Genomic DNA, 23,342 nt, shown 5'->3' on the forward strand with positions numbered 1-23,342 from the left:
GCAAGAAGACCAGCAGGTCGGTAGACTATTTCGAGGCTCACTCGGAACAGATGACACCTGTCGTCGAAGAGAAGAGAAACGCCTTGGCAGCCTACAAAGCCTGCCCAGGTCAGCACAACTTACAGATCCTTTGGGTCGTCCGCTGCAAAGTGCAGCAGAGCGCCAGGCGATGTGCCAACAACTATTGGCTCCAGCTCTGCTCCCAGATACAGACTGCAGCGGATACAGGCAATGTAAGGGGAATGTATGACGGCATCAAGTAGGCCCTCGGGCCAATCCAGAGGAAGACCGCTCCTCTAAAATCTGCCACAGGCGAGGTGATTCAGGACCAGACACTGCAGCTGAAGTGCTGGGTCAAGCACTATGAGCTATACGCCAGGGAGAATGTGGTCACCGAAGACGCCCTGAGCACCATTGAGTGCCTCCCTGTGTTAATGGAGCTCGACAGCGAACCGACCCTTGAACTCAGCGAGGCCCTAGACTCCCTCGCTTCTGGCAAAGCTCCTGGAAAAGACGGCATTCCTGCTGAGACCTTGAAGTGCTGCAGAAGTAGCCTGCTCATGGAGCTGCATGAAATCCTCTGCCTCTGCTAGGAAGGAGGAGAGGTGCCACAGGACATGAGGGATGCCAACATCATCACGCTGTATAAGAATAAAGGTGATGGGCGACTGCAACAATTACTGTGGAATCTCCTCCTTCATTGTCGGAAAGCTGTTTGCTCGAGTCACATTGAAGAGGCTGCAAGTACTTGCAGAGAGTGTCTATCCAGAATCACAATGCGGATTCAGAGCTAACAGGTCCACAATCGACATGGTCTTTTACCTCAGACAACTGCAGGAGAAATACAGGGAACAGAAGCAGCCACTCTTCGTAGCCTTCATAGATCTGACGAAGGCCTTCGACCTCATGAGCAGGGATGGCCTATTTAAGATCCTCCCCAAGATCGGATGCCCACCCAGGCTCCTCAGCATCATCAGATCTTTCCATGAGAACATGAAGGGCACCGTGGTCTTTGATGGCCCTAACATCAGACACCTTTGACATCTGAAGTGGAGTAAAGCAGGGCTGCGTCCTGGCTCCAACCCTATTCAGGATTTTCTTCACAGTTATGCTGCAGCACGCCTTCGTATCTGCCACGGAAGGCATCTACCTCTGGACCAGGTTGGATGGAAAGCTCTTTACCCTCGCCAGGCTGAGAGCCAAGACGAAGGTTCAGCTGAGGTGTCTGCGTGACTTCCTTTTTGCCAACGAAGCAGCAGTCACTGCCCACTCAGCCGAAGACCTCCAACGGCTCATGACCTACTTCAGCGAGGCCTGTCAGGCTTTCAGACTCGCCATCAGCCTGAAGAAAACACAGGTCATGGGACAAGGAGTGGACTCCCCACCTGACATCGGCATCTCCGATTCCAAACTGGAAGTTGTTCACGACTTCGTGTGCCTGGGCTCCACAATCTCTGACTCACTCTCTCTTGATACGGAGCTAAACAAGCGCATCAGTAAGGCATCTATTACCATGTCCAGACTGACAAAGAGAGTGTGGGCCAACAATAGGCTGACTGAGTATACTAAGATTCAGGTTTACAGAGCCTGTGTCCTGAGCACTCTCCTTTATGGCAGCGAGTCTTGGACACTCCGCACCCATCAGTAAAGACAGCGGAATGCCTACCACATGCGCTGCCTTCGACACATCTTGGACATCACCTGGCAGGACAAGGTGACAAACAACAATGTCCTGGGGAGAGCTAGAATCACCAGCATGTACGCAATGCTGAAACAGAGACAAATGTGCTGGCTTGGCACGTGGTGCGAATGGGCGATGGCAGGATCCCCAAGGATCTCCTGTATGGAGAGCTGATGCAGGGAAAGCATTCAACAGGCAAACCCCAGCTACGGTACAAAGACGTATGCAAGAGGGACCTGAAAGCCATGGACGTCGATCTTGCTACGTTGATCTTTCAGCCTGGGGACAGTCTGTTCAAAAAGGTCTTTCCAAGTTCGAGGAGTCACTTGCCAAGAAGGTGGAGGCAAAGAGACAGAGGAGGATAGCCAGTAGCCAGGAAGACAGACCAGAATCGGACTTTGTGCTCAGTGTGGGATGACTGCCACTCTCGGATTGGCCTCATCAGTCACACCAGACGCTGCACCAGAATTGACAACCAGAGCGCAACTTCATAGTCTCCCGAGACTGAAGGATGCCTACTACTACTACTACTATATTACATTATATAATTTTGATTATTTTATGTATTAAATTTTTAGTTCTGGAGTGAAACTTGCTTTCCGAAAAAGATTAAACAATTTCTATATGGACTGCTTAAACTCAAGATGTGTGGGAATACATTTCCCACATAGAATTAAGTGTCGGGGAAAATATTCTCATCAATAATGAAATATATAGCAGTAGGGTTTTCTAATACTTCGGCTTATAGAAGATTTTTTTATTAATTTACAACTGGTCAAATTTTATGAAATGTTATTTACCTATGCAAGACCATTACAGTAAAATGCTACCCTTCTTATATACAGAATGTAGTTACATCATTTACTAGGAACCTCTCTAACATCTTTCAAGTCAGAATTGCCATGAGCATATACACATGTTTGAGAGGGCAATGGGCAGCCTGTAATGTGGTTGATGTGAAACCAGCAGAGTTTAGTCTTGATATGACTACTTGACACTTTTGCTCTCCATACTGGTATTGGAATCTGTTGGAAGAAAAAATATTCAGCATGATAACCATTATATTTTGACATTTCAAAATCTTGCATACAAGTCACCGTACCACAGCCGGACCACCTCAGGGATGAAAACTGTCAAAGGGTTTTGTCGGAGTGTTACAGTCTCCTGCTCTCCACTACTATATTTCTAAAATAACAAATAATGTAAAACTGGAAGAAACGATGTGTGTACGTGTACAGTGTATGAATGTGAATGTGCGTGTGAATATGCATATGTGTACAATTATATGAGTGGAGTTACAGGATGAAAGCTAGGCTTGAGGTACCCCATCTTGACCTTAACCCTTAAACTGCGCATGGCGTATATATACGCCCTGAGTAACATGTCCCATGGTGCGCATGGCGTATATATACACCATAGGGTGCCAGGCCTGATTCAAATGGCCCGCGGCTACACGGGGTTCACAGTGGCTTCCCCAGGGCTCTTGTAAACAGATGCCATTTAAAAAAAAAATTGTGGGCAATATTCTCAGGTGTGAGAGGCACAGTACTGTTGGAGCAACCAAGGCTGGCGCACGCAGCATGAGCAAACAGCATTGCTGTTCTGCTTGTGACCACAGCATCGCCGAAAAATGTCAAAATAAATATACAGTATAATTGTTATTATTTAGCGATAATATTACAGATGACCCATGATTGTGATATAAATAACCAGGGTTGTGATAATAGCAGGATTGTTGTAATAATTAGCGCTGTGGGAGGAGTGATGCTGAGACGGAGGGAGACAGCATCGTTTACTGACTGTGTGGCTAGCTGTTATTGTTTGCATTCACCACCCACGCTTCCACTACACATAAGGGGCATAACTGGCAAATCCCTCACAGTGTTCAAGAGAGAACTGGGTAAGCACCTCCAAAGGATACCTGATCAACCAGGCTGTGACTCATACGTCAGGCTGCGAGCAGCCGCGTTTAACAGCCTGGTTGATCAGTCCAGCAACCAGGAGGCCTGGTCGACGACCGGGCCGCGGGGACACTACGCCCCGGAAGCACCTCAAGGTAGCCTCAAGGTAGCTACCATACCAGGTCAGTGGTTCTCTATGGTGAACACAAATGTAGATACTTATATATAATGTGTGTATTAGTGTAATAACAGCAAAAGGATTATGCTGGGAGGAGCCATATGGGTGACGATGGTGACGTCGTCTGCACGATTTGTCTAGCTGTTTAGAGGGTGGCCACTATGCTCTTTGGGCGCACTACAAGCTTAGGTGTACAGTTACGGTGCATAAAACATGTAGATACTTATATATAATATGTGTATATAGGGTAATAACACTGCAAAAGGTATTGTTGGGGGAGAAAGTTTAGTGCGTGTGACCTTGAAAGAGTGAGGGAGCCGCCAGCCGCCATCTGTGTATAGCGACGACTCCTAGTGCCTGAAATAACTATATCAGCTTAGCTGTACAGTTGTGGGGAACAAAATATATACATACTTATATATAACGTCTGTATATAGTGTAATAACACCACAACTGGTATTGTTGGGGGAGAAAGTTTAGTGCGTGTGTTGAGGGAGTGGCAGCGAGTGGCTGGCTGGTGTGTGGTGGTAACTCTTCGTTGCTTTTCGACTCTCAATACCAACTTAGTGGTTCGTTATGGTGACCAAAACATGCAGATACTTATATATAACCTGTGTATAGAGTGTAATAGCAGCAAAACTATTTGTTTATTGTTTTATAAACATAATAATTGAATCACTAATATGCACATCATACTTTTGAGTATAGCGATTATTCACCACTTTTATTATATAAATATATTACAATACACACTATTGAATAATATTACTGCAAAAAAACTAAGAAAAAATAAATCGGAGACATTGAAACAATTAGGTAATAATATCTTTGTAGCAACTCCCATCTGTCAGCGCGGGTGACGCTGACCGGGTCTGACGACCGCTCTGTCAACGCCCACTTTTTGCCAGACTTCCTCGGTCAATTGCGCCCAAAATATGTCACCTACGATTTTTTTTTATTTTTTCCGTGCTCAGGGGACACAAATTAACATATTTAGAAGACGAAAAAAAAATTTTGAATTTTTTTTTTTCTTGCGCACAGGGGTGTAAATGTCCCAAGGACCCCTGAGCAGTGTAAGGGTTAATCTTTACCATATCAAGTTGAGAAGCTTCAATAGTTTTGGTATACACTACTCTCATTTTTTAAATGAAATTAAATAGAGGATAACAGTACAGAATTTTTTATTTAATAAAATATAATATTTAAATGTAAAGGATGCCATAAAACAGGCATTAAATATAATGAAATATCAATTTCTCGTTGAGCTCCGATAACACCCCTAACCTTACCTTACCTTGAGGTTATCTTCAGGTGATTTTGGGGCTCAGCAACCCCGCGCCCCGGTCGTCAACCAGGCCTCCTCATTGCTGGATTGGTCAACCAGGCTGTTGGACGCGGCTGCTCGCAGCCTGACGTATGAGTCATAGCCTGGTTGATTAGGTATCCTTTGGAGACGTTTGTCAAGTTCTCTCTTGAACACTGTGAGGGGTCGGTCAGTTATGCCCCTTATGTGTAGTGGAAGCGTGTTGAACAGTCTCGGGCCTCTGATGTTGATAGAGTTCTCTCTCAGAGTACCTGTTGCACCTCTGCTCTTCAGCGGGGGTATTCTGCACATCCTGCCATGTCTTCTGGTCTCATGTGATGTTATTTCTGTGTGCAGGTTTGGGACCAGCCCCTCTACTATTTTCCATGTGTAAATTATTATGTATCTCTCCCGCCTGCACTCAAGAGAATACAAATTTGGATCTTTAGTCAATCCCAATAGTTCAGTTGTTTTACTGAGTGGATTCTAGCAGTAAAGGATCTCTGCACGCTCTTCAGGTCAGCAATTTCTCCAGCTTTGAAAGGGGCTGTCATTGTGCAGCAGTACTCCACTCTAGAGAGCACTATCGTCTTGAAAAGTATCATCATCGGTATAGCATCTCTAGTGTGAATGGTTATTGTTATCCAACCTGTCCTTTTTCTTGTAGTTGTGACGGCTACGTTATTGTGTTCTAAAAGGTAAGGTCTTCCGACATGAGTACACCCATATCCTTTGCATTGTTTTGTACGTGGTTTTCGTTTTTATATTTTCATTTTTTCCGTAGCACATGAGCTGGAACTTATCTTCGTTAAACACCATATTTTCTGTAGCCCATAGAAAGCCCCTCCCCCGAAGGAGGAGGGGCCACCCAACGCCACCGCAGGTTGTCAGAAACAACCCAAAAGCCCACAAATTCCAAGAGTTCCAGTGAAGGTAGGTGGAGAATAGGAGCTGCAGCAGTGAAAAACACCCTAGCATAAATACCAGCTACATCAAATAACATCAAAACCCCCTAAAACAGAGCCGGCTAACTCTAGGGCAACCACGTTAGCACAAAGCCACACACAAACCAGGTAAATAAACCCAAACTGATAGCTGTCTGTGGAGGCTTCATTACTACAAAAACAAAAGAAACAAAATCTGAAAAACAGTCAAACAAAAATAGTGAACCAGTAAACCCCAACATCGCAGGCTACAGTATAACACTGAACCAATAGGGATGCAGGCCCAACTGGTCAGTCATTACGAGTGAATCACTTGGGTTAGAATCCTTTTTGGAGTTGTTTGGCTGTTTCAGTGCTCTGTTTACTGTGAAACTTGCAGTTATCTGTATTGCTTCACTTATGTTCTGGATGTTTACTCAGTGAGGGGTGATGGTAACGATGCAAAGCTCCCAGTGCCTCTGTGAAGGTACCAGTTTCTGGTCCAAGGTAAACCATACAGGACTCCTCTGACTCATGTGACTCACTTGATGAGAGCCATCTCAGCAGACAAGTTCAGTGAGCCACCAAAGGCTTCTCCATAAACCCCTTAAATTCAAAATGAAAATGAATCATGGAGTTTTATTTTAAATATATTCGGCAGTTTTCTAAAGGGATCAATTATTTATAATAGTGTTGCATATAAGTTGTTCTTTCTCTGCTTTTTCCAGAGCATCTAAGAGATTCCAATTTAAACTACCTGCATTTCCATATACAGTACTGTACAGTGGAACCTCGATTAACGAGTGGCTCTATTAACGAGTTTTTCCAGTAAAGAGCAAGCCACTCGCAGCAAATTTGTCTCTACAGTATTGACGAGCTCGCCTCTATTAACGAGCAAAACCACATGGTAATTCCTAGCATCTCGCGGGTTCTCGCAAATTTTCGGACGCCTCCAACGCCAGTGTTGTTGTTGTATCGCACACGACAAGCATCCCTCTGGATTTATTTGAGCTTTTCTTTGAGTTTTTAGTGGTTTTGTGACTACAATTTGTAACACACGATGTCTCCAAAGAAGCTGCTTGCTAAAGTTAGTGTTGTCAAGAGGAAGAAAGACACAATTACTGTGGATTTAAAGAAGGAAATTATAGCAAAGCATGAGTGTGGTGTCTGTGTGACTGATCTCACAAGGGAGTATGGCAGGTCCTCATCAACAATTTACACCATTAGTAAGGGAATGAGGAGGTAAAGGAGGATGCTGCCTATTCCAGTGAGATCAGGGAAGTGTTGGGAATGTTTGAAAAGGTGAACGCATTCTTGGAAAAGCTGCCCTGATAAAGCAGTGACAACCCGGTGTGTGAAAATGTTTAATTAATTTATCACTTTGTGATAACACTTTGTGAAAGTGTTATCACTTTCGCAGGGATATCTCGCTTGAAAGTGACACACTTTTTTCTCTTGAATGCACCCAAACACCGCGCTCAAGCGTCATTTGAGCAAATATTTCTATAAAATCCAATTCTTATCCGATCGACTTGCGGATTGTATACATGTTTGCCATGAAATTTCCGTTTTCTCTAATAACCACATTGCCTATTTGGGAGAACGGCATTGTATTGTATCTTCGTGGTAAGACCATTATATTGTTGACACAACGAGTGTAATCGACGTAGTTTTTTATTTGGTGCTGGTCTAACACATCCTTGTGTGACATTTGAAATGAAATTTGGGTGAAATTCCCAAGAAGAGAGAGTCCGCCTGACTCAGAGGTGGATTCTCCTTCCACACCATAACCCCTCTCCTCCTTCCCACCTCCCCATCGTCTCCCTCAAGCCAGCAACTACTCTTCATAAGGTAAAGTAAACATTAAAACACTACAACAAAACATTTATATTTACATGTGCAGTATTATATTTACATAAAAAAAAGTCATACAAGTATGGATGTTTTTGGGAGTGGAACGGATTAAATTTATTTCCTTTATTTTAAATGGGGAAATTTGTTTCACAAGACGAGTTTTCCAGGTAATGAGCTCGGAGCCAGAACGGATTAAACTCGTTAATAGAGGTTCCACTGTATTAGTACAAGAAATCCATTGATAATATCTTACCTGAAGATTAGCTACTCCACGCGAAATGTTGAAAATGTGTTTGTGATTCTTCAGGAGTGTTTGTAACCCTCCACATTCATTCTTCAGTGCTGACAGCTGGTTTGGTTCCATACGTTTAGCTATGTCACCCAGAGTCATGCTGCCTCCACGATCCCAAGTTACAAAACTATTCTTGCTTATTTCAACCTGTCATCATTTAAAAAATGCATTATACAAAAACATGTAATTAGAAGACAGTTATTATTATTATTATCAAATAAATTATCTCATCACTACTGTCTCAATGTTTCAAACATATCACAAAATATAATGGCATTCAATTACAAATGGACTTAGGAACTTCCATTACTAAGGAAGAGTTGCAATAAAGTTTTTTCCATGCAAGACATGAGCTCCCCAGGAGACACATGAGAGGACTAAGAGAAGGGCCAAGGTGAACTAAGCGTAGAGGTAAAGCACATAGTGACCAAGACAGGCGAGTGTCAAGTAAGTAATTATCAAAAGAAGGCACCAAACCGGGAAGGCTATGTAAGTAAGTAAGTAATTATCAAAAGAAGGCACCAAACCGGGAAGGCTATGTAGCACCATCAAATACGCAAAATAATCAGAGGGCGCTAAATATCACCAAGGATGCCAATACGAGAACAAAAACGCATAAGGCGAACGATATCAAAAGTATCCGAGTCACCAAGAATTCTATCGAGGGACAGGTGACCGCGAGGGGCGGTCGGAAAGCAAGACACACGCTCGTCCTGGAAGTCAGGACATTCAAGAAGGACATGCACGACCGTAAGAGGGACAATGCAACTAGGACAATAAGGGGCAGGGCGGCGCTCCATCAAGTGACCATGGGTTAAGCGAGTATGGCCAATACGCAACCTCGCCAGAGCTGTTTCCCACCTCCGGTTACGGTGGAAGGAGGACGGCCACGAGGAAACACAACATTTAAGAGTACGTAGCTTGTTACCAGTAACAGACAACCAAAAAGCCTGCCAACGGGTAAGGACTGAGGAATGGATAACCGGGTAAAAGTCGGAATACGGAATGCCTTTACGAGAGATGGGACAAGAGCGGACAGCTTCCTTGGCGGCAGCATCCGCACGCTCATTTAAAGACACACCAATATGGCTGGGAACCCAACAAAACTCAACCGACTTAAATTTACTGTGAACGAGAAACAGCCAATGCTGGATCTCGACAACTACTGGATGAACCGGATTAAAGGACCCGAGAGCCATGAGGGCACTACGAGAGTCAACAACAACTACAAAGGAAGACTGACAACGAGAAAGCAGGAGACGAAGAGCATAGAGAATAGCATAAAGTTCCGCTGTAAAGATGCTAGTCTCCGGAGGCAAGCGACACATATAAGTGCGATCAGGAAAAACAACAGAGTAGCCAACACCGTCCGCTGACTTAGACCCATCGGTGAAGACAGAAACGGAGCGGGAGTGAGAAGAAAAGTGCTCGAGGAAAAGGCGTTTTAGAACCGTAGGAGGGGTAAAAGCTTTAGTGATACGGGTCAAGGATGTACAAAACCGCGGAAGAGGGACCCTCCACGGGGGCAAAGAAGGAACAACACGAGGAGAAACATTAGAAATACGAACGGAAAGAGAATCCTGTAGGCGAGATAACCGGACAGAAAGAGGGAGGTGGTGAAGAGGAACAGGAACCGTAGGAGGGGTAAAAGTTAAAGCACAACAGAGGCGAGAGGAAGGATGTTGTAAGGACCGCGCAAGATAGCGAAGACAGTAGCGATCACGGCGGTCCTGGAGAGACAGGAAGCCAGTGTCAACATACAAGCTAAGGACGGGAGTCGAACGAAAGGCACCAGAAGTGAGGCGCAACCCAGTATGGTGCAAAGCATCAAGATGGCGAAGAGTAGAAGGGGAAGCAGACGAGTAAGCAGGGCAACCATAATCGAGCTTAGACAGGACGAGAGAGGAATGTAAAGCAAGGAGAGTGTGCCTATCTGCCCCCCAAGAAGTATGGGACAATACCCGAAGGAGGGTAAGGGCCTTAGAGCACTCAACACGAAGGTAAGAGATATGGGGAGACCAAGACAAACGAGTGTCAAGGAATAACCCCAAAAGCTTCGCGGAATCTTTGTACTCAAGAGGATGACCATAAAGTGACAAAAAACCAGCGTTGAATGTAATGAAACGCCATTTTCTGGGTGAGCCCCGGAGGCTCCCTGGAGCTTATCGGGCTAATGTGTGTTATGTTAGACCGGGACATTAGCTAAGGAGTTCAGACCTACCAGGGACCAGCGCCAGAACCTGGCCCCTTCAGAGAGGTTTCAGGGAGCAATGGCCCTGGAAAACCCCATATGGTTGGGGGTTTTCCTTATCTGCCATCGACCGGGGTTAGGCACCCAGAAAGGTAGGCGTAACAAAACAAACCCCACATGGTAAGAAACTACAACAAAAACCGAACAGAGAGGTAGAAAACTCCCTACAATCCCAAGGAAACAAGCAAACAAGCAAACATCACACTTTACTGCCGCGCCGATCGTCCGCGCAGCCCTCCCCACCCCGGGAGGGGGAGGGGGGAGCCCCGGACCTACCGCGCCGGCTGCCAAGCTCCAGTTCGGAAGCTAAGCTTCAACCAACGCGAAAAAACCGCCGACCGGTGGGAGGGAGGGTTTCCAGGGAGCCTCCGGGGCTCACCCAGAAAATGGCGTTTCATTACATTCAACGCTGGTTTTCTGTGGGGAGCCCCTACGGCTCCCTGGAGCTTCATACCCAAAGAGAAGGAAAAGAAAGGGCTAACCCGGGAGGCGGCCGCCACAAACTCTGCAACGCAAAGCCAAGACAACCGGTCGCAAACCTGCGACCCAAGGCAACAAGAACGCCCAAGAACAGACGCACATATGGATGGGCGGCCAAAAACCTGTGCGACCCACAATTCCCTGCGCCCGAAATGAGCCCGAGACGTCACCAACACAGCAGCAATTGCTGCAAACGTCTGAACAGCACGGGCGCAAAGACAGACCGCAGTAAGAAGGAAAACACTGCGGACGACCCGGGAAACCCGAGCCCTGAAAACAGGGAACGAAGGAACCGGATCAACCACAGCGCATCCCCAGGCACGGTACGCCGGCAACAGCAAAAAGCACAACTGGACAACACAGGACGCACCCCCCGGCCAAACCAAACAAGTACCAATACCCCAAGAACCCCTCCGGAAAGCAGCCGTCTCGACCGTCGCCAGGACAGAGAAAGGCTGCACACCAATAAAGCTACCACCAGTACCAAAGAGGAGGAAACTGAAACCGAAGGGGCTACCACAAACTGAGGGGAAGAGAAGAAGGCACCCTGAACAAGGACCAGGATGGCTCAGGCAACTCATGAGCAGGCCGGAGGGGAAACAAAACGCGAGAAGACGTAATAACCGTCATACAGTCTCCAAGACGAAGCTCGCAGGTGGGACACCGTCAACAAAGCCACCTGAACACCATAGAGATGGCGATACCTGCGTCAAAATACCAGACGCGAAGAGCCAAAGAGAAGGCCGAACCAGTCACGGACAGGACCGATTCGGCCTGCTGAAAGAGGCGAAGCCTCAGGAAAAACGCCCCGGGTACGGACACCTATCAAGCAGCGTCTGAAAAGAAGGCCGGGCCGGCCACAGTGGAACCATAAAGACTGTTCTCGTGGGAATGGGCTGCAACTGAGCCAGAACCCGAAGCAACAGCTGGACCGGGAGAAGAGGTACAGGTACCCCCCACCTCGACCAGGCCTGCCGAAAGCCTCCACCGTGAAGTCCTCGCAGGTGGGAAGGGCGCCACAAAACGGGCGACGCCTAGACCACGCCGACCCGAAGACGTCCACGGCCAGGAGTCCAGAAGCCCAACAGAGCCAACAAAACGAATCGGCGACGACTGGCCAACCCACGAAGAGGAATGAACCGAGACAGCTGTCCACCAGGACGCAGGACACACCCCGGACACGAACCACACGGTTAACCAAACCCCCTGTGGTTCCGGCAAGAACCACCAGAGAACAGTCCAAACAGAGCCGAATGGTAGAGTACCTAGTGACCCAAACCCTCCGAAGCGCAAACCAGACAGCCATGAACACCTGAACCGGGCTGTGAGCCCGACGGACAGACAGACTCCATCAACCTCGGCCGACCTGGTGAGCACTGGTCACAAAGCCCCAGCCGAGAGACGACCCGTCCGTGAACACATCGAGCGAAGGCTCGGGGAGCCGCCAAGGCACGGAACCCCGAAAACCCCAAAGAGGAAGCTGGTGACGCAGCACCAACACCAGATCCCCAGAGGAACCCAAGGAATGCAAGAGGCGGAAGTGGAGTCTCCGTAGGAACCAACCGACGCCGGAGCCAAACCCGACTCCGCGGGCAGACAAGCACGCCAAAGTGCAAACTCCCGCACAACCGCCCAAGCAACCGCTGAGCAACCCGGGACCCCCTCCTGAACAGCCAAAGGCGGGACCACAGCCACAGTAACACTTCTGGAGGGAAGACAATGAGGGGCCCAAGAGCCTGAAACAAGGCCCAGGTCCGAACCCGGGACGGAAACAGAAGGTAAAACCTCCAGATCACCAGGAAACCAAACCCAGCGATCTGGAAAGAACCATCCCCTGGCGAGCAGACAAGCGGACTGACTGGGAGCCCACTCCAGCCAGTCGTCGAGGTAGGCCAGACACCGAATCTCAGACGCAGACAGGGCACTAAGATCCGGTAAAGATGCAAAGAGTATACAAAGTGCCCTTCACAAAATAGGGAATGCAATAAAAACAGCAAACCTGAAGCCCCACCACCAAAGCATTGTATGACAATCATATGAAGACATATTATGACACATGACAATCATTATATGACAATATGACAATTATAATCAAAGCATTATATGACAAAGAGTGCTGGGAAGACGGGACACCACGAGAGTAGCTCTCATCCTGTAACTACACTTAGGTAAGTACACATAGGTAATTACCAACCGTGCTAGCCCCAGAAAAACTGGAGAGGAACGTGCCAAGAAGTGACCTGGAGGTCCAGGTCCACCATCCATGCACCCGGCCCTAACAGAATCCGAACAGGAGACAACAGTCCTCCGAGCAGGGCAGAGGATCCAGGGCGCAGACGGAAGTAGTCCAGAAGAACTGCAGACTGGAAAAGCTCATGACTGCAAAGAGCAGACGGGAAAAGCTCATGACAGCAAAGAGCAGACGGGAAGCCCAGAAGGATGGGGCGGATCGACCACGCCCCACGCACCCACGAAGAGGAAATGACGAAGCGCAGGGAAGAAGCCCACCCCGCCAGCTCTGAACCCCCCCCAAGGGGGAGAAGCCGTCCTCCGACGCCAGCAGAGGCCGGAAGACAACCCAAAGCGCCCACCAACAGCGGGACCAAGCGAGAGGCAACAGAGCAAGCTGCTCCCCCAGCGCCCAGTCAACAGAGAAGGGAACAGAACCCCTTCAGAAAGAAAAAGTACACTACCGAAGTCATGAGGAGAGACTACGGGAATGAAACCACACTTCGCTGGAAGAGGAAGTGAGGGGAGACCTGATCACCACATACAAGATACCCAAGGGAATCGACAGGGTTGAGAAGGACAGGCTATGTAACACAAGGGGCACACGCACTAGGGGACACAGGTGGAAACTGAGTACCCAAAAGAGCCACAGATAGAATTAAAGTTTCTTTTTTTTTTTTTTTTTTTTTTTTTTGAGTGTCAGAATGGGAACGGGAAAGCACTAAGAAGTAATGTGGCGACTCCTCACACAAGTAACGAGGCTGACCCCCATACAATGTCACATGTAGACATGACAGAGCCCAAGAGGCACAGGAACCGATACACCTGTTGACGGACGGTTGAGAGGCAGGACCAAGGAGCCAGAGCTCAACCCCCACAAGCACAACTAGGTGAGGACATATATTGTAAAAGCACAAGCCGCCGACTAGTGGCAAAGAGCACTACGCTGGCCAGGCAAAGAAGGCACAAAACTGCATCAAAAGGCCCACCTCGACAGCAAAACCACAAAGTCCCAGCACAACCACAACATGTGCCAAGACCCAAAAAGCTCAGTCTGCAAGCCAGGAAGACCCCGGAACCCCAAAAGGCAGAACCGGGTCACACGAGGAAACAAAGTCCCCTGAACCCACAAAAGGGGGCCCAAGAGGAAGAAACCTCCAGAACGAAACCAAGGAACCCAAAGGAACCCAGAATCGAACCAGGGGGAGCCCAAACCACCACATTTGCCGGCGGAGAACACCACTAAAAGGCAAAGCACAGACCCCAGCAGAACGCCCTGGGAAAACGGTCCCAACAGACCGAAAACCGAGGGGCAAGGTGTGGGAGCAAGCATACCAGCCAGGGGCACTGAGCCTAAACCCAGAGGCTCAGACCCAAAATCAACACCCAAACGTTCCCAGAGGAACAGGCAACGGCAAGAAAACACCAGAAAAACAAAGAAACGACAACAGGAGAACAAAAACCCTGCAAATTTTTTGAAAACTCACCAGAGACGCTCGCTCGCACACCCGGACGCATGTAAACAAACCGCAACGCCGCCCTGGTGGCCATGCCGTGAAACCGGCAGACGAAAATGGCCGCCAGCAGGGGCTGTGACTGACGCTTAATACACAAAAACACGCCAGCAAATGTGGGAAGCTAGCAGACTGGAAGGGCGAAAAACGACGCCCAACAGCAGAAAAACCCCTGAAGGGGCAAAACCGCCCCAGAACTGCTAGCAGGCAACCCCCACAGCCCCGGGAACCAACAACAGAGGCCCCGGGGCAGAGCCGTCCTCCAAGCCCTCCGCCCTTAAAGAAAAGCAAGAGCCCATGGGAAAGGCAACAAGAAAGGGCCGCTGGTAAGACCCAGAAGCCTTGGCAGGAGGCACAGGCTCAAACCTCCGTCCCCAACCCGAACGGGGCATCCCCCGAAAACCGCCCGAGTCTCTGCCGCAACTGAACCCCGCCCCGACCCCGAAACCCGCAGACGGTCCGGAGCCGGGAACATGGAGAGAAAGGGGCGAGCAGCACCAAACCAAACGGGGCGGCCACGGGCATTCGAGTGGGAAACCAACCTAGCATGTTGCAGCAACCTAACCTAGCTTGCAACACGGATGCCGCCTGTACTCTGAACAGTAATAACATCAGGAGAGTACTGGAGAACAAGCAGAGAATCACTCGCAAGACTCCGGGTCAAGGTGTCAGTGACCCAACAGGCAGCATGACGGAGGTAAAAATGGCGACTGTCACCCGGAGACAAGGGAACAGCAACCAACGATCCCGTTCAAGACGGGTTGGAACCCGGAAGACACATTCAATGGTCCCCCGAGCCCAGACAGGGGTTTCCAGGGCCCGTAGGGTAACAACTACGGGAAGCCCGGGCAAGGTGTTGCTAACCGGTTAAGAAACCCAAACATAACAAGAGGGTAGATGATAGCACTGAAAACCCCCGAGACGTGTACAAGCACGGGGGCCTAGCAGAGGGCCGCCAAACACTACCAGTGGAACTATAACCACCTTAGGCAGACCCCCACCAGGCAAGAAAATGAAAAACAAAAGAAAAACCCTGCAAAAGTACACCGTCTCCAGAGGCAACAGAAACCGGCCGCCGCTTAGGTGGCAGGCAGCGCAACACCTTGACGCCCTAACCAGCACAATACCAATCCCTACCCAGGGCCAAACAAGGGCCCCAAGGGCGAGGCAAATGCCGAGCAGCAAGAACCTCTACGGGAATGGTTCCCGAACGCCCCAGGGAAGATAACCCTGTTACGCAAGGGCAGTACTCACAGGGCGCTTAGGGAAGTCAGCCACTAAGCACATGCAGCCCCGGCACTGATGAAGTACTCCTGGCCACCGCACACCACAACACACGGCAGTGAACGCCACACAAGGCAAACACCGCCTAGGAAACTGAGGCCAGAGAAGCGTCAATCCCGGTTGACATTAGCGAACGAACTGAAGCTTGGCAGCCGGCGCGGTAGGTCCGGGGCTCCCCCCTCCCCCTCCCGGGGTGGGGAGGGCTGCGCGAACGATCGGCGCGGCAGTAAAGTGTGATGTTTGCTTGTTTGCTTGTTTCCTTGGGATTGTAGGGAGTTTTCTACCTCTCTGTTCGGTTTTTGTTGTAGTTTCTTACCATGTGGGGTTTGTTTTGTTACGCCTACCTTTCTGGGTGCCTAACCCCGGTCGATGGCAGATAAGGAAAACCCCCAACCATATGGGGTTTTCCAGGGCCATTGCTCCCTGAAACCTCTCTGAAGGGGCCAGGTTCTGGCGCTGGTCCCTGGTAGGTCTGAACTCCTTAGCTAATGTCCCGGTCTAACATAACACACATTAGCCCGATAAGCTCCAGGGAGCCGTAGGGGCTCCCCACAGAAAGGGACGAAGAACGACCCGTTTCTGAGTAAAAGTCATGGCACAAGTCTTAGAAGTAGAGAACTTGAAGCCATGATCGGTGGCCCAAGACGACACGGCATCAATTGCAAGTTGAAGCCGGTGCTGAAGGAGAGGCGAATCATCACCCTGACAGCAAAGGGTAAGATCATCGACATAGAGAGCGGAGAAGATGCCTGAAGGAAGAGAGGAAAGAAGACCATCGAGGGCAACCAGAAAAATAGTAGTGCTCAGAACACTACCCTGGGGCACACCTTCGTATTGCTGAAAAGAGGCAGAGAGAGCGGTACCAAGTCACACCCGAAAGGAACGACGAGAGAGGAAGCTGCAGAGAAAGAGAGGGAGATGACCACGAAGGCCAAAAGAATGAAGTTGAGATAGAATATGATATCGCCAAGTGGTGTCGTAAGCCTTTTCCAGGTCAAAAAGGACGGCAACAACGGAGGTCTTCGCAGCAAAAGCAGTACGAATATAGACCTCCAAGTTCACCAGGACATCTGTCGTGCTGCGGCACTTGCGGAAACCAAATTGAGAAGAGGAGAGGAGGTGATGGTGTTCCAGGAACCACATCAAATGAACGTTAACCATATGTTCAAAGAGTTTGCAGACACAACTTGTGAGAGCAACGGGGCGAAAGTCCTTAGGGAAAGTACCTAGAGACCCCAGTTTGCGAACAGGGAGGACAACGGCATCGAGCCAGTCCTCAGGGACTGGCGACGACTCCCAGATCCGATTATACAGACTCAGTAAATACTGAGACGTGCACGGAGGGAGATGGCGAAGCATCTCATAATGAATACCATCGGAGCCCGCCGCCGTAGAACCGCAGAGGGCCAGGGCAGAACGAAGTTCAGAAAGAGAGAAGGGATCATTATAGGGAAGCTGAAGACGAGTGCAGAAATCTAAAGGACGAGACTCAAAGACAGGTTTACGAAGAAGGAAAGATTGGGGAAGATGAAGACCAGAGCTAACAGAAGAAAAGTGGGAACCCAGTTCGGAAGCGACCTGCAACGGGTCCGCCACAAGAGTATCATGGAGGTGAAGGACCGGTGAAACATTAGGAACGAACTTACCCACTATCTTGCGGATACGCTTCCAGATCTGTGGCAGAGGAGTTTCGTACGTAATTGTGGAGACATAAGATGCCCAACATTCACGCTTAGCCGTACGGATGGCCCTACGGGCCACGGCACTCGCTTTCCGAAAGAAAAGAAAAGAATCGGCCATCTGCCGACGGCGGTGCCTCTTCCAGGCTGCACGCTTACAGCGGACAGCCCGAGCACAGTCCGCATTCCACCAGAGAACGCACTTCAGCGGACCCCGAGAGGTAGAGCGAGGAATAGAGCGGAGGGCAGCGTCGAAGACAGTGTCATGAAAAAAGGAGGAGAGCACGAGGGAGAGGCAGAAGGGAGAGGTCAGAGAGAGCAGCACTGAGGGTAAATAGGTTCCAGTCCGCCTTAGCAAACTGCCACCTAGGGAAGGAGAGGGAAGGGCGAAAAGAGAAAAAGGAAACAAGGATGGGGAAATGGTCACTGCCATGGAGGTCATCAAGAACCTGCCACGTGAAATCTAAGTAAAGAGAAGAAGAGCAAAGAGAAAGATCAAGACAGGAAAGGGTGCGGGTGCGAGTCCGAGAGTCCAAGTGAGTGGGCTCACCAGAATTCAGAAGAGACAGGGAAGAAGAGAGGATAAACGGCTCAAGAATGCGACCTCAGGTATTCGTCAGAACATCACCCCAAAGAGAATGACGACAATTGAAATCACCCAGCAGGAGCACAGGCTCCGGCAAGGAGTCCAGAACGTGTTTCAAATCAGGAAGAGAAAGTGGGACACTCGGGGGAAGATAAATGGAACAAACTGTGTACCATTTCCCCACAAAGATACGAGCAGCAGAACAATGTTGAGGCGAAGGAAAAAGTAAGGGGACAAAGGGAACATCAGCGCGAATCAAGAGAGCAGAAGAATTAGGAGCCCCAGCAACGGCTAGGAAGGGGGGGGAGAGAAAGGAATAGCCACGAAAACGACCAGGATGAGCACCAAGCATCGGCTCCTGGATACAAACACAAAGGGGCGAAAACCGCGAAATTAGAAGTTGGAGTTCGAGGAAATTGGCGTAATAACCTCGAACGTTCCATTGAAGAATAGACATTGACGAGAAGAGAAAGGACAACAACAGAGAACAAGGAAGAAACAAAGGCGAAAGAGCAACACATCACGTTAAAGAATATCAGGGTCGGGATCAGGGTCAGCAAAGTCAGGGGTAGGGGGCATGGGTAGGTGAGTGTCAAACTTCAGTCCAGAGTTTGCACCCACCTTTCCACAAAAGGTAACTCCCATAATGAGATAAAGAAGGATGAGGAACAGTGTGCCAACTAGTATATGTTATAACAAAAATTTTTACCACATAAAACCTGAACCCATGCCTGATAACGAGAACTCCACGTTATCAATCACAAGCTCCAGCTGCCAATGAAGAGTAATTACCAAAAGAAGGCACCAAGCCAGGGAGACTGTAGCATCATTAGTGTCACTAGATATTGAAAAGGTGCTAATTATCACTTCACTACGAGAACAAAAACACACATGGCGAGCTATATCAAAGGTATCAGATTCACAAAGAATTTTATTGAGGGATAAATGACCTCGAGGGACATCAGGAAAGCAAGATCGTTCTGAAAATTGGGACAGTCCACAAAGAGCTGCACAATGCAGTTTAAACAATAAGGAGCAGGGTGGCATTCCATTAAATGTCCATGAATTAAGCATGAATGACTAATACGTAACCTAACCAGAACCATTTCCCACCGTCTATTATGGTAGTAAGAGGATGGCTAAGGGGACAAGTTACCTTTAATAATTGTGTGAAGTTTGTTACCAGTAACCTCAGACCGATGACCCTGCCAGCGGTCTTGCATAAAGGTTGAAATCACTATGTCAGGAACAAATGGCGAGGTTGTCAACAAAGCAACTTTAGGTATGTGGGATAAGGAGAGACCATTAAGGGTAATGAGGAATGGTAGTTCTAACAAATCTATGATGAGTGAAGTGAAATGTCTTATTCAAAAAGTTGGCTCCCAACTACAGTACTAGATCACATGAGTTTGGCATACCGGGGACCAGCACTGGAACCCCTCACAGGCACAGAGTGCAGGTGACACTGCCACCTCACTGGTAACACATCCAGAAGGTTAGTGAACCACTGAAGACCATTGCTGGGTTCAAAGGGATTAAAGCCTCAATAATGCCAAACACCCCAACAAATGATCAAATCTCTGAAAACAAGCACAAGTTCATTAGCACTACCCATCCACCAGTAGTGAAAAGCTTCAGAGATATGCCACCAGGCTAGTCCCCAAGCTGAGGGGTATGAATTATGAGGAGAGATTACTGGAACTCGACCTCACGACACTGGAAGACGCAAGAATTAAGGAGGCCATGATCACCACCTATAAAATTCTCAGAGGAATTCAAGGTAGATAAAGTTAAACTGTTTAACACGCGAGGGACGTGAACAAGGGGACACAGGTGGAAGCTTTGTACCCAAATGAGCCACAGTGACATTAGAAAGAACTTTTTCGGAGTCACTGAAAACTGTGTGCAAGGTTGGGACAGTGTGCAAGGGTGAGACTGTGTGGAAGGGTGAGACTGTGTGGAAGGGTGAGACTGTGTGGAAGGGTGGGACAGTGTGGAAGGTGGGACAGTGTGGAAGGTGGGACAGTGTGGAAGGGTGGGACAGTGTGGAAGGGTGAGACTGTGTGGAAGGGTGAGACTGTGTGGAAGGGTGAGACTGTGTGGAAGGGTGGAACTGTGTGGAAGGGTGAGACTGTGTGGAAGGGTGGGACAGTGTGGAAGGGTGGGACAGTGTGGAAGGGTGGGACAGTGTGGAAGGGTGGGACAGTGTGGAAGGGTAAGACTGTGTGGAAGGGTGAGACTGTGTGGAAGAGTGAGACAGTGTGGAAGGGTGAGACTGTGTGGAAGGGTGAGACTGTGTGGAAGGGTGGGACAGTGTGGAAGGGTGGGACAGTGTGGAAGGGTGAGACTGTGTGGAAGGGTGAGACTGTGTGGAAGGGTGAGACTGTGTGGAAGGGTGAGACTGTGTGGAAGAGTGAGACTGTGTGGAAGAGTGAGACTGTGTGGAAGGGTGAGACAGTGTGGAAGGGTGAGACTGTGTGGAAGAGTGAGACTGTGTGGAAGGGTGGGACAGTGTGGAAGGTTGGGACAGTGTGGAAGGGTGAGACTGTGTGGAAGGGTGAGACTGTGTGGAAGGGTGAGACTGTGTGGAAGGGTAGGTCAGTGTGGAAGGGTGAGACTGTGTGGAAGGGTGAGACTGTGTGGAAGGGTGAGACTGTGTGGAAGGGTGGGTCAGTGTGGAAGGGTGAGACTGTGTGGAAGGGTGAGACTGTGTGGAAGGGTGGGACAGTGTGGAAGGGTGAGACTGTGTGGAAGGGTGAGACTGTGTGGAAGGGTGAGACTGTGTGGAAGGTTGGGACAGTGTGGAAGGGTGAGACTGTGTGGAAGAGTGAGACTGTGTGGAAGGGTGAGACAGTGTGGAAGGGTGGGACAGTGTGGAAGGGTGGGAGTGTGTGGAAGGGTGAGACTGTGTGGAAGGGTGAGACTGTGTGCAAGGTTGGGACAGTGTGGAAGGGTGAGACTGTGTGGAAAGGTGGGACAGTGTGGAAGATTGGGACAGTGTGGAAGGGTGAGAATGTGTGGAAGAGTGAGACTGTGTGGAAGGGTGAGACTGTGTGGAAGAGTGAGACTGTGTGGAAGGGTGAGACAGTGTGGAAGGGTGGGACAGTGTGGAAGGGTGGGAGTGTGTGGAAGGGTGAGACTGTGTGGAAGGGTGAGACTGTGTGCAAGGTTGGGACAGTGTGGAAGGGTGAGACTGTGTGGAAAGGTGGGACAGTGTGGAAGATTGGGACAGTGTGGAAGGGTGAGACTGTGTGGAAGGTTGGGACAGTGTGGAAGATTGGGACAGTGTGGAAGGGTGAGACTGTGTGGAAAGTTGGGACAGTGTGGAAGGGTGAGACTGTGTGCAAGGTTGGGACAGTGTGGAAGGGTGAGACTGTGTGGAAAGGTGGGACAGTGTGGAAGATTGGGACAGTGTGGAAGGGTGAGACTGTGTGGAAGGGTGAGACTGTGTGGAAGGTTGGGACAGAGTGGAAGGTTGGGGCAGTGTGGAAGGGTGAGACTGTGTGGAAGGGTGGGACAGTGTGGAAGGGTGAGACTGTGTGGAAGGGTGGGACAGTGTGGAAGGGTGAGACTGTGTGGAAGGGTGGGATAGTGTGGAAGGGTGAGACTGTGTGGAAGGGTGGGATAGTGTGGAAGGTTGGGACAGTGTGGAAGGGTGGGACAGTGTGGAAGGGTGGGACAGTGTGGAAGGGTGGGACAGTGTGGAAGGTTGGGACAGAGTGGAAGGTTGGGACAGTGTGGAAGGGTGGGACAGTGTGGAAGGGTGGGACAGTGTGGAAGGGTGGGACAGTGTGGAAGGGTGGGACAGTGTGGAAGGTTGGGACAGTGTGGATGGTTGGGACAGTGTGGAAAGGTGCGACAGTGTGGAAGGTTGGGACAGAGTGGAAGGTTGGGACAGTGTGGAAGGTTGGGACAGTGTGGAAGGGTGGGACAGTGTGGAAGGTTGGGACAGTGTGGAAGGGTGGGACAGTGTGGAAGGGTGGGACAGTGTGGAAGGGTGGGACAGTGTGGAAGGGTGGGACAGTGTGGAAGGGTGGGACAGTGTGGAAGGTTGGGACAGAGTGGAAGGTTGGGACAGTGTGGAAGGTTGGGACAGTGTGGAAGGGTGGGACAGTGTGGAAGGGTGGGACAGTGTGGAAGGTTGGGACAGTGTGGAAGGGTGGGACAGTGTGGAAGGGTGGGACAGTGTGGAAGGGTGGGACAGTGTGGAAGGGTGGGACAGTGTGGAAGGGTGGGACAGTGTGGAAGGGTGAGACTGTGTGGAAGGGTGAGACTGTAATTACCTAAGTGTAGTTACAGGATGAGAGCGACGCTCGTGGTGTCCCGTCTTCCCAGCACTCTTTATCATATAATGCTTTGAAATTACTGACAGTTTTGGCCTCCACCACTACCTCACCTAACTTGTTCCAACCGTCTACCACTCTGTTTATAAAAGTGAATTTTCTTATATTTCTCCGGCAGCTTTGTTTCATTAGTTTAAATCTATAACCTCTTGTTCTTGAAGTTCCAGGTCTCAGGAATTTTTCTCTATCAATTTTATCAATTCCTGTTACTATTTTGTACGTAGTGATCATATCGCCTCTTTTTCTTCTATCTTCTAGTTTTTGCATATTTAATGCCTCTAAACTCTCCTCGTAGCTCTTGTCCTTCAGTTTTGGGAGTCACTTAGTGGCATGTCTTTGCACCTTTTCCAGTTTGTTGATGTGCTTCTTAAGATATGGGCACCATACACAGTTTCATATGTAGATATGATAGAGCCCAATTGGCCCAGGAATCTGTACAACAGTTGATGAGTTGTGGGGAGGGGGGGTTGCCAGAGCTCCTAGTGCCTATTGGTCTACTGGATCAGATGTGCAAATGATCCCCCACCCCCCCAACTGATGACCTAGAATGGAGAGTGGGAATCAATATCCCTGAAAGAGGCATTTCAATACATTTAATGTTGGGTTTCTGGGGAAGAGCCCTTATGGCTCCCTGAAGGTAACTACCCACTAACAACAAAGAATAGGGACTCACCAAAGGGTGAGGAGAAACCACACACTCAGAATGAAGATGAGGCACCAGGATGAGAGACATCCCAAAGTGATGCTGGCATCATGAGGTTCAGGAACATTAACTTAATGTGGGGCCGCAAGAGATTTGTTTAACTTTCAAAACCACACACGATCAAGTATCAGGCCAGGATAT

At 49.2% G+C, this 23,342-nt stretch overlaps 1 protein-coding gene across 3 annotated transcripts in view; it reads right to left on the reverse strand.

The window, feature by feature from the left end:
• Nucleotides 1-2,423: 2,423 nt before the first annotated feature.
• LOC138349579 (probable tRNA (uracil-O(2)-)-methyltransferase) overlaps nucleotides 2,424-23,342 on the reverse strand; it is a 143,144-nt gene continuing 122,225 nt past the window's right edge. For all 3 annotated transcript variants that reach the window (XM_069309422.1, XM_069309424.1, XM_069309423.1), the window contains 2 exons: nucleotides 8,094-8,279; nucleotides 2,424-2,706 (listed from right to left, as the gene is read on the reverse strand). In XM_069309422.1, coding sequence (XP_069165523.1) covers nucleotides 2,539-2,706; nucleotides 8,094-8,279 — 354 coding nt within the window. In that variant the 3' untranslated portion in view covers nucleotides 2,424-2,538. The remainder of the gene's footprint in view (nucleotides 2,707-8,093; nucleotides 8,280-23,342) is intronic.

The sequence above is a fragment of the Procambarus clarkii genome, chromosome 65 (genome assembly GCF_040958095.1).
Source record: "Procambarus clarkii isolate CNS0578487 chromosome 65, FALCON_Pclarkii_2.0, whole genome shotgun sequence".
Taxonomy (NCBI): domain Eukaryota; kingdom Metazoa; phylum Arthropoda; class Malacostraca; order Decapoda; family Cambaridae; genus Procambarus; species Procambarus clarkii.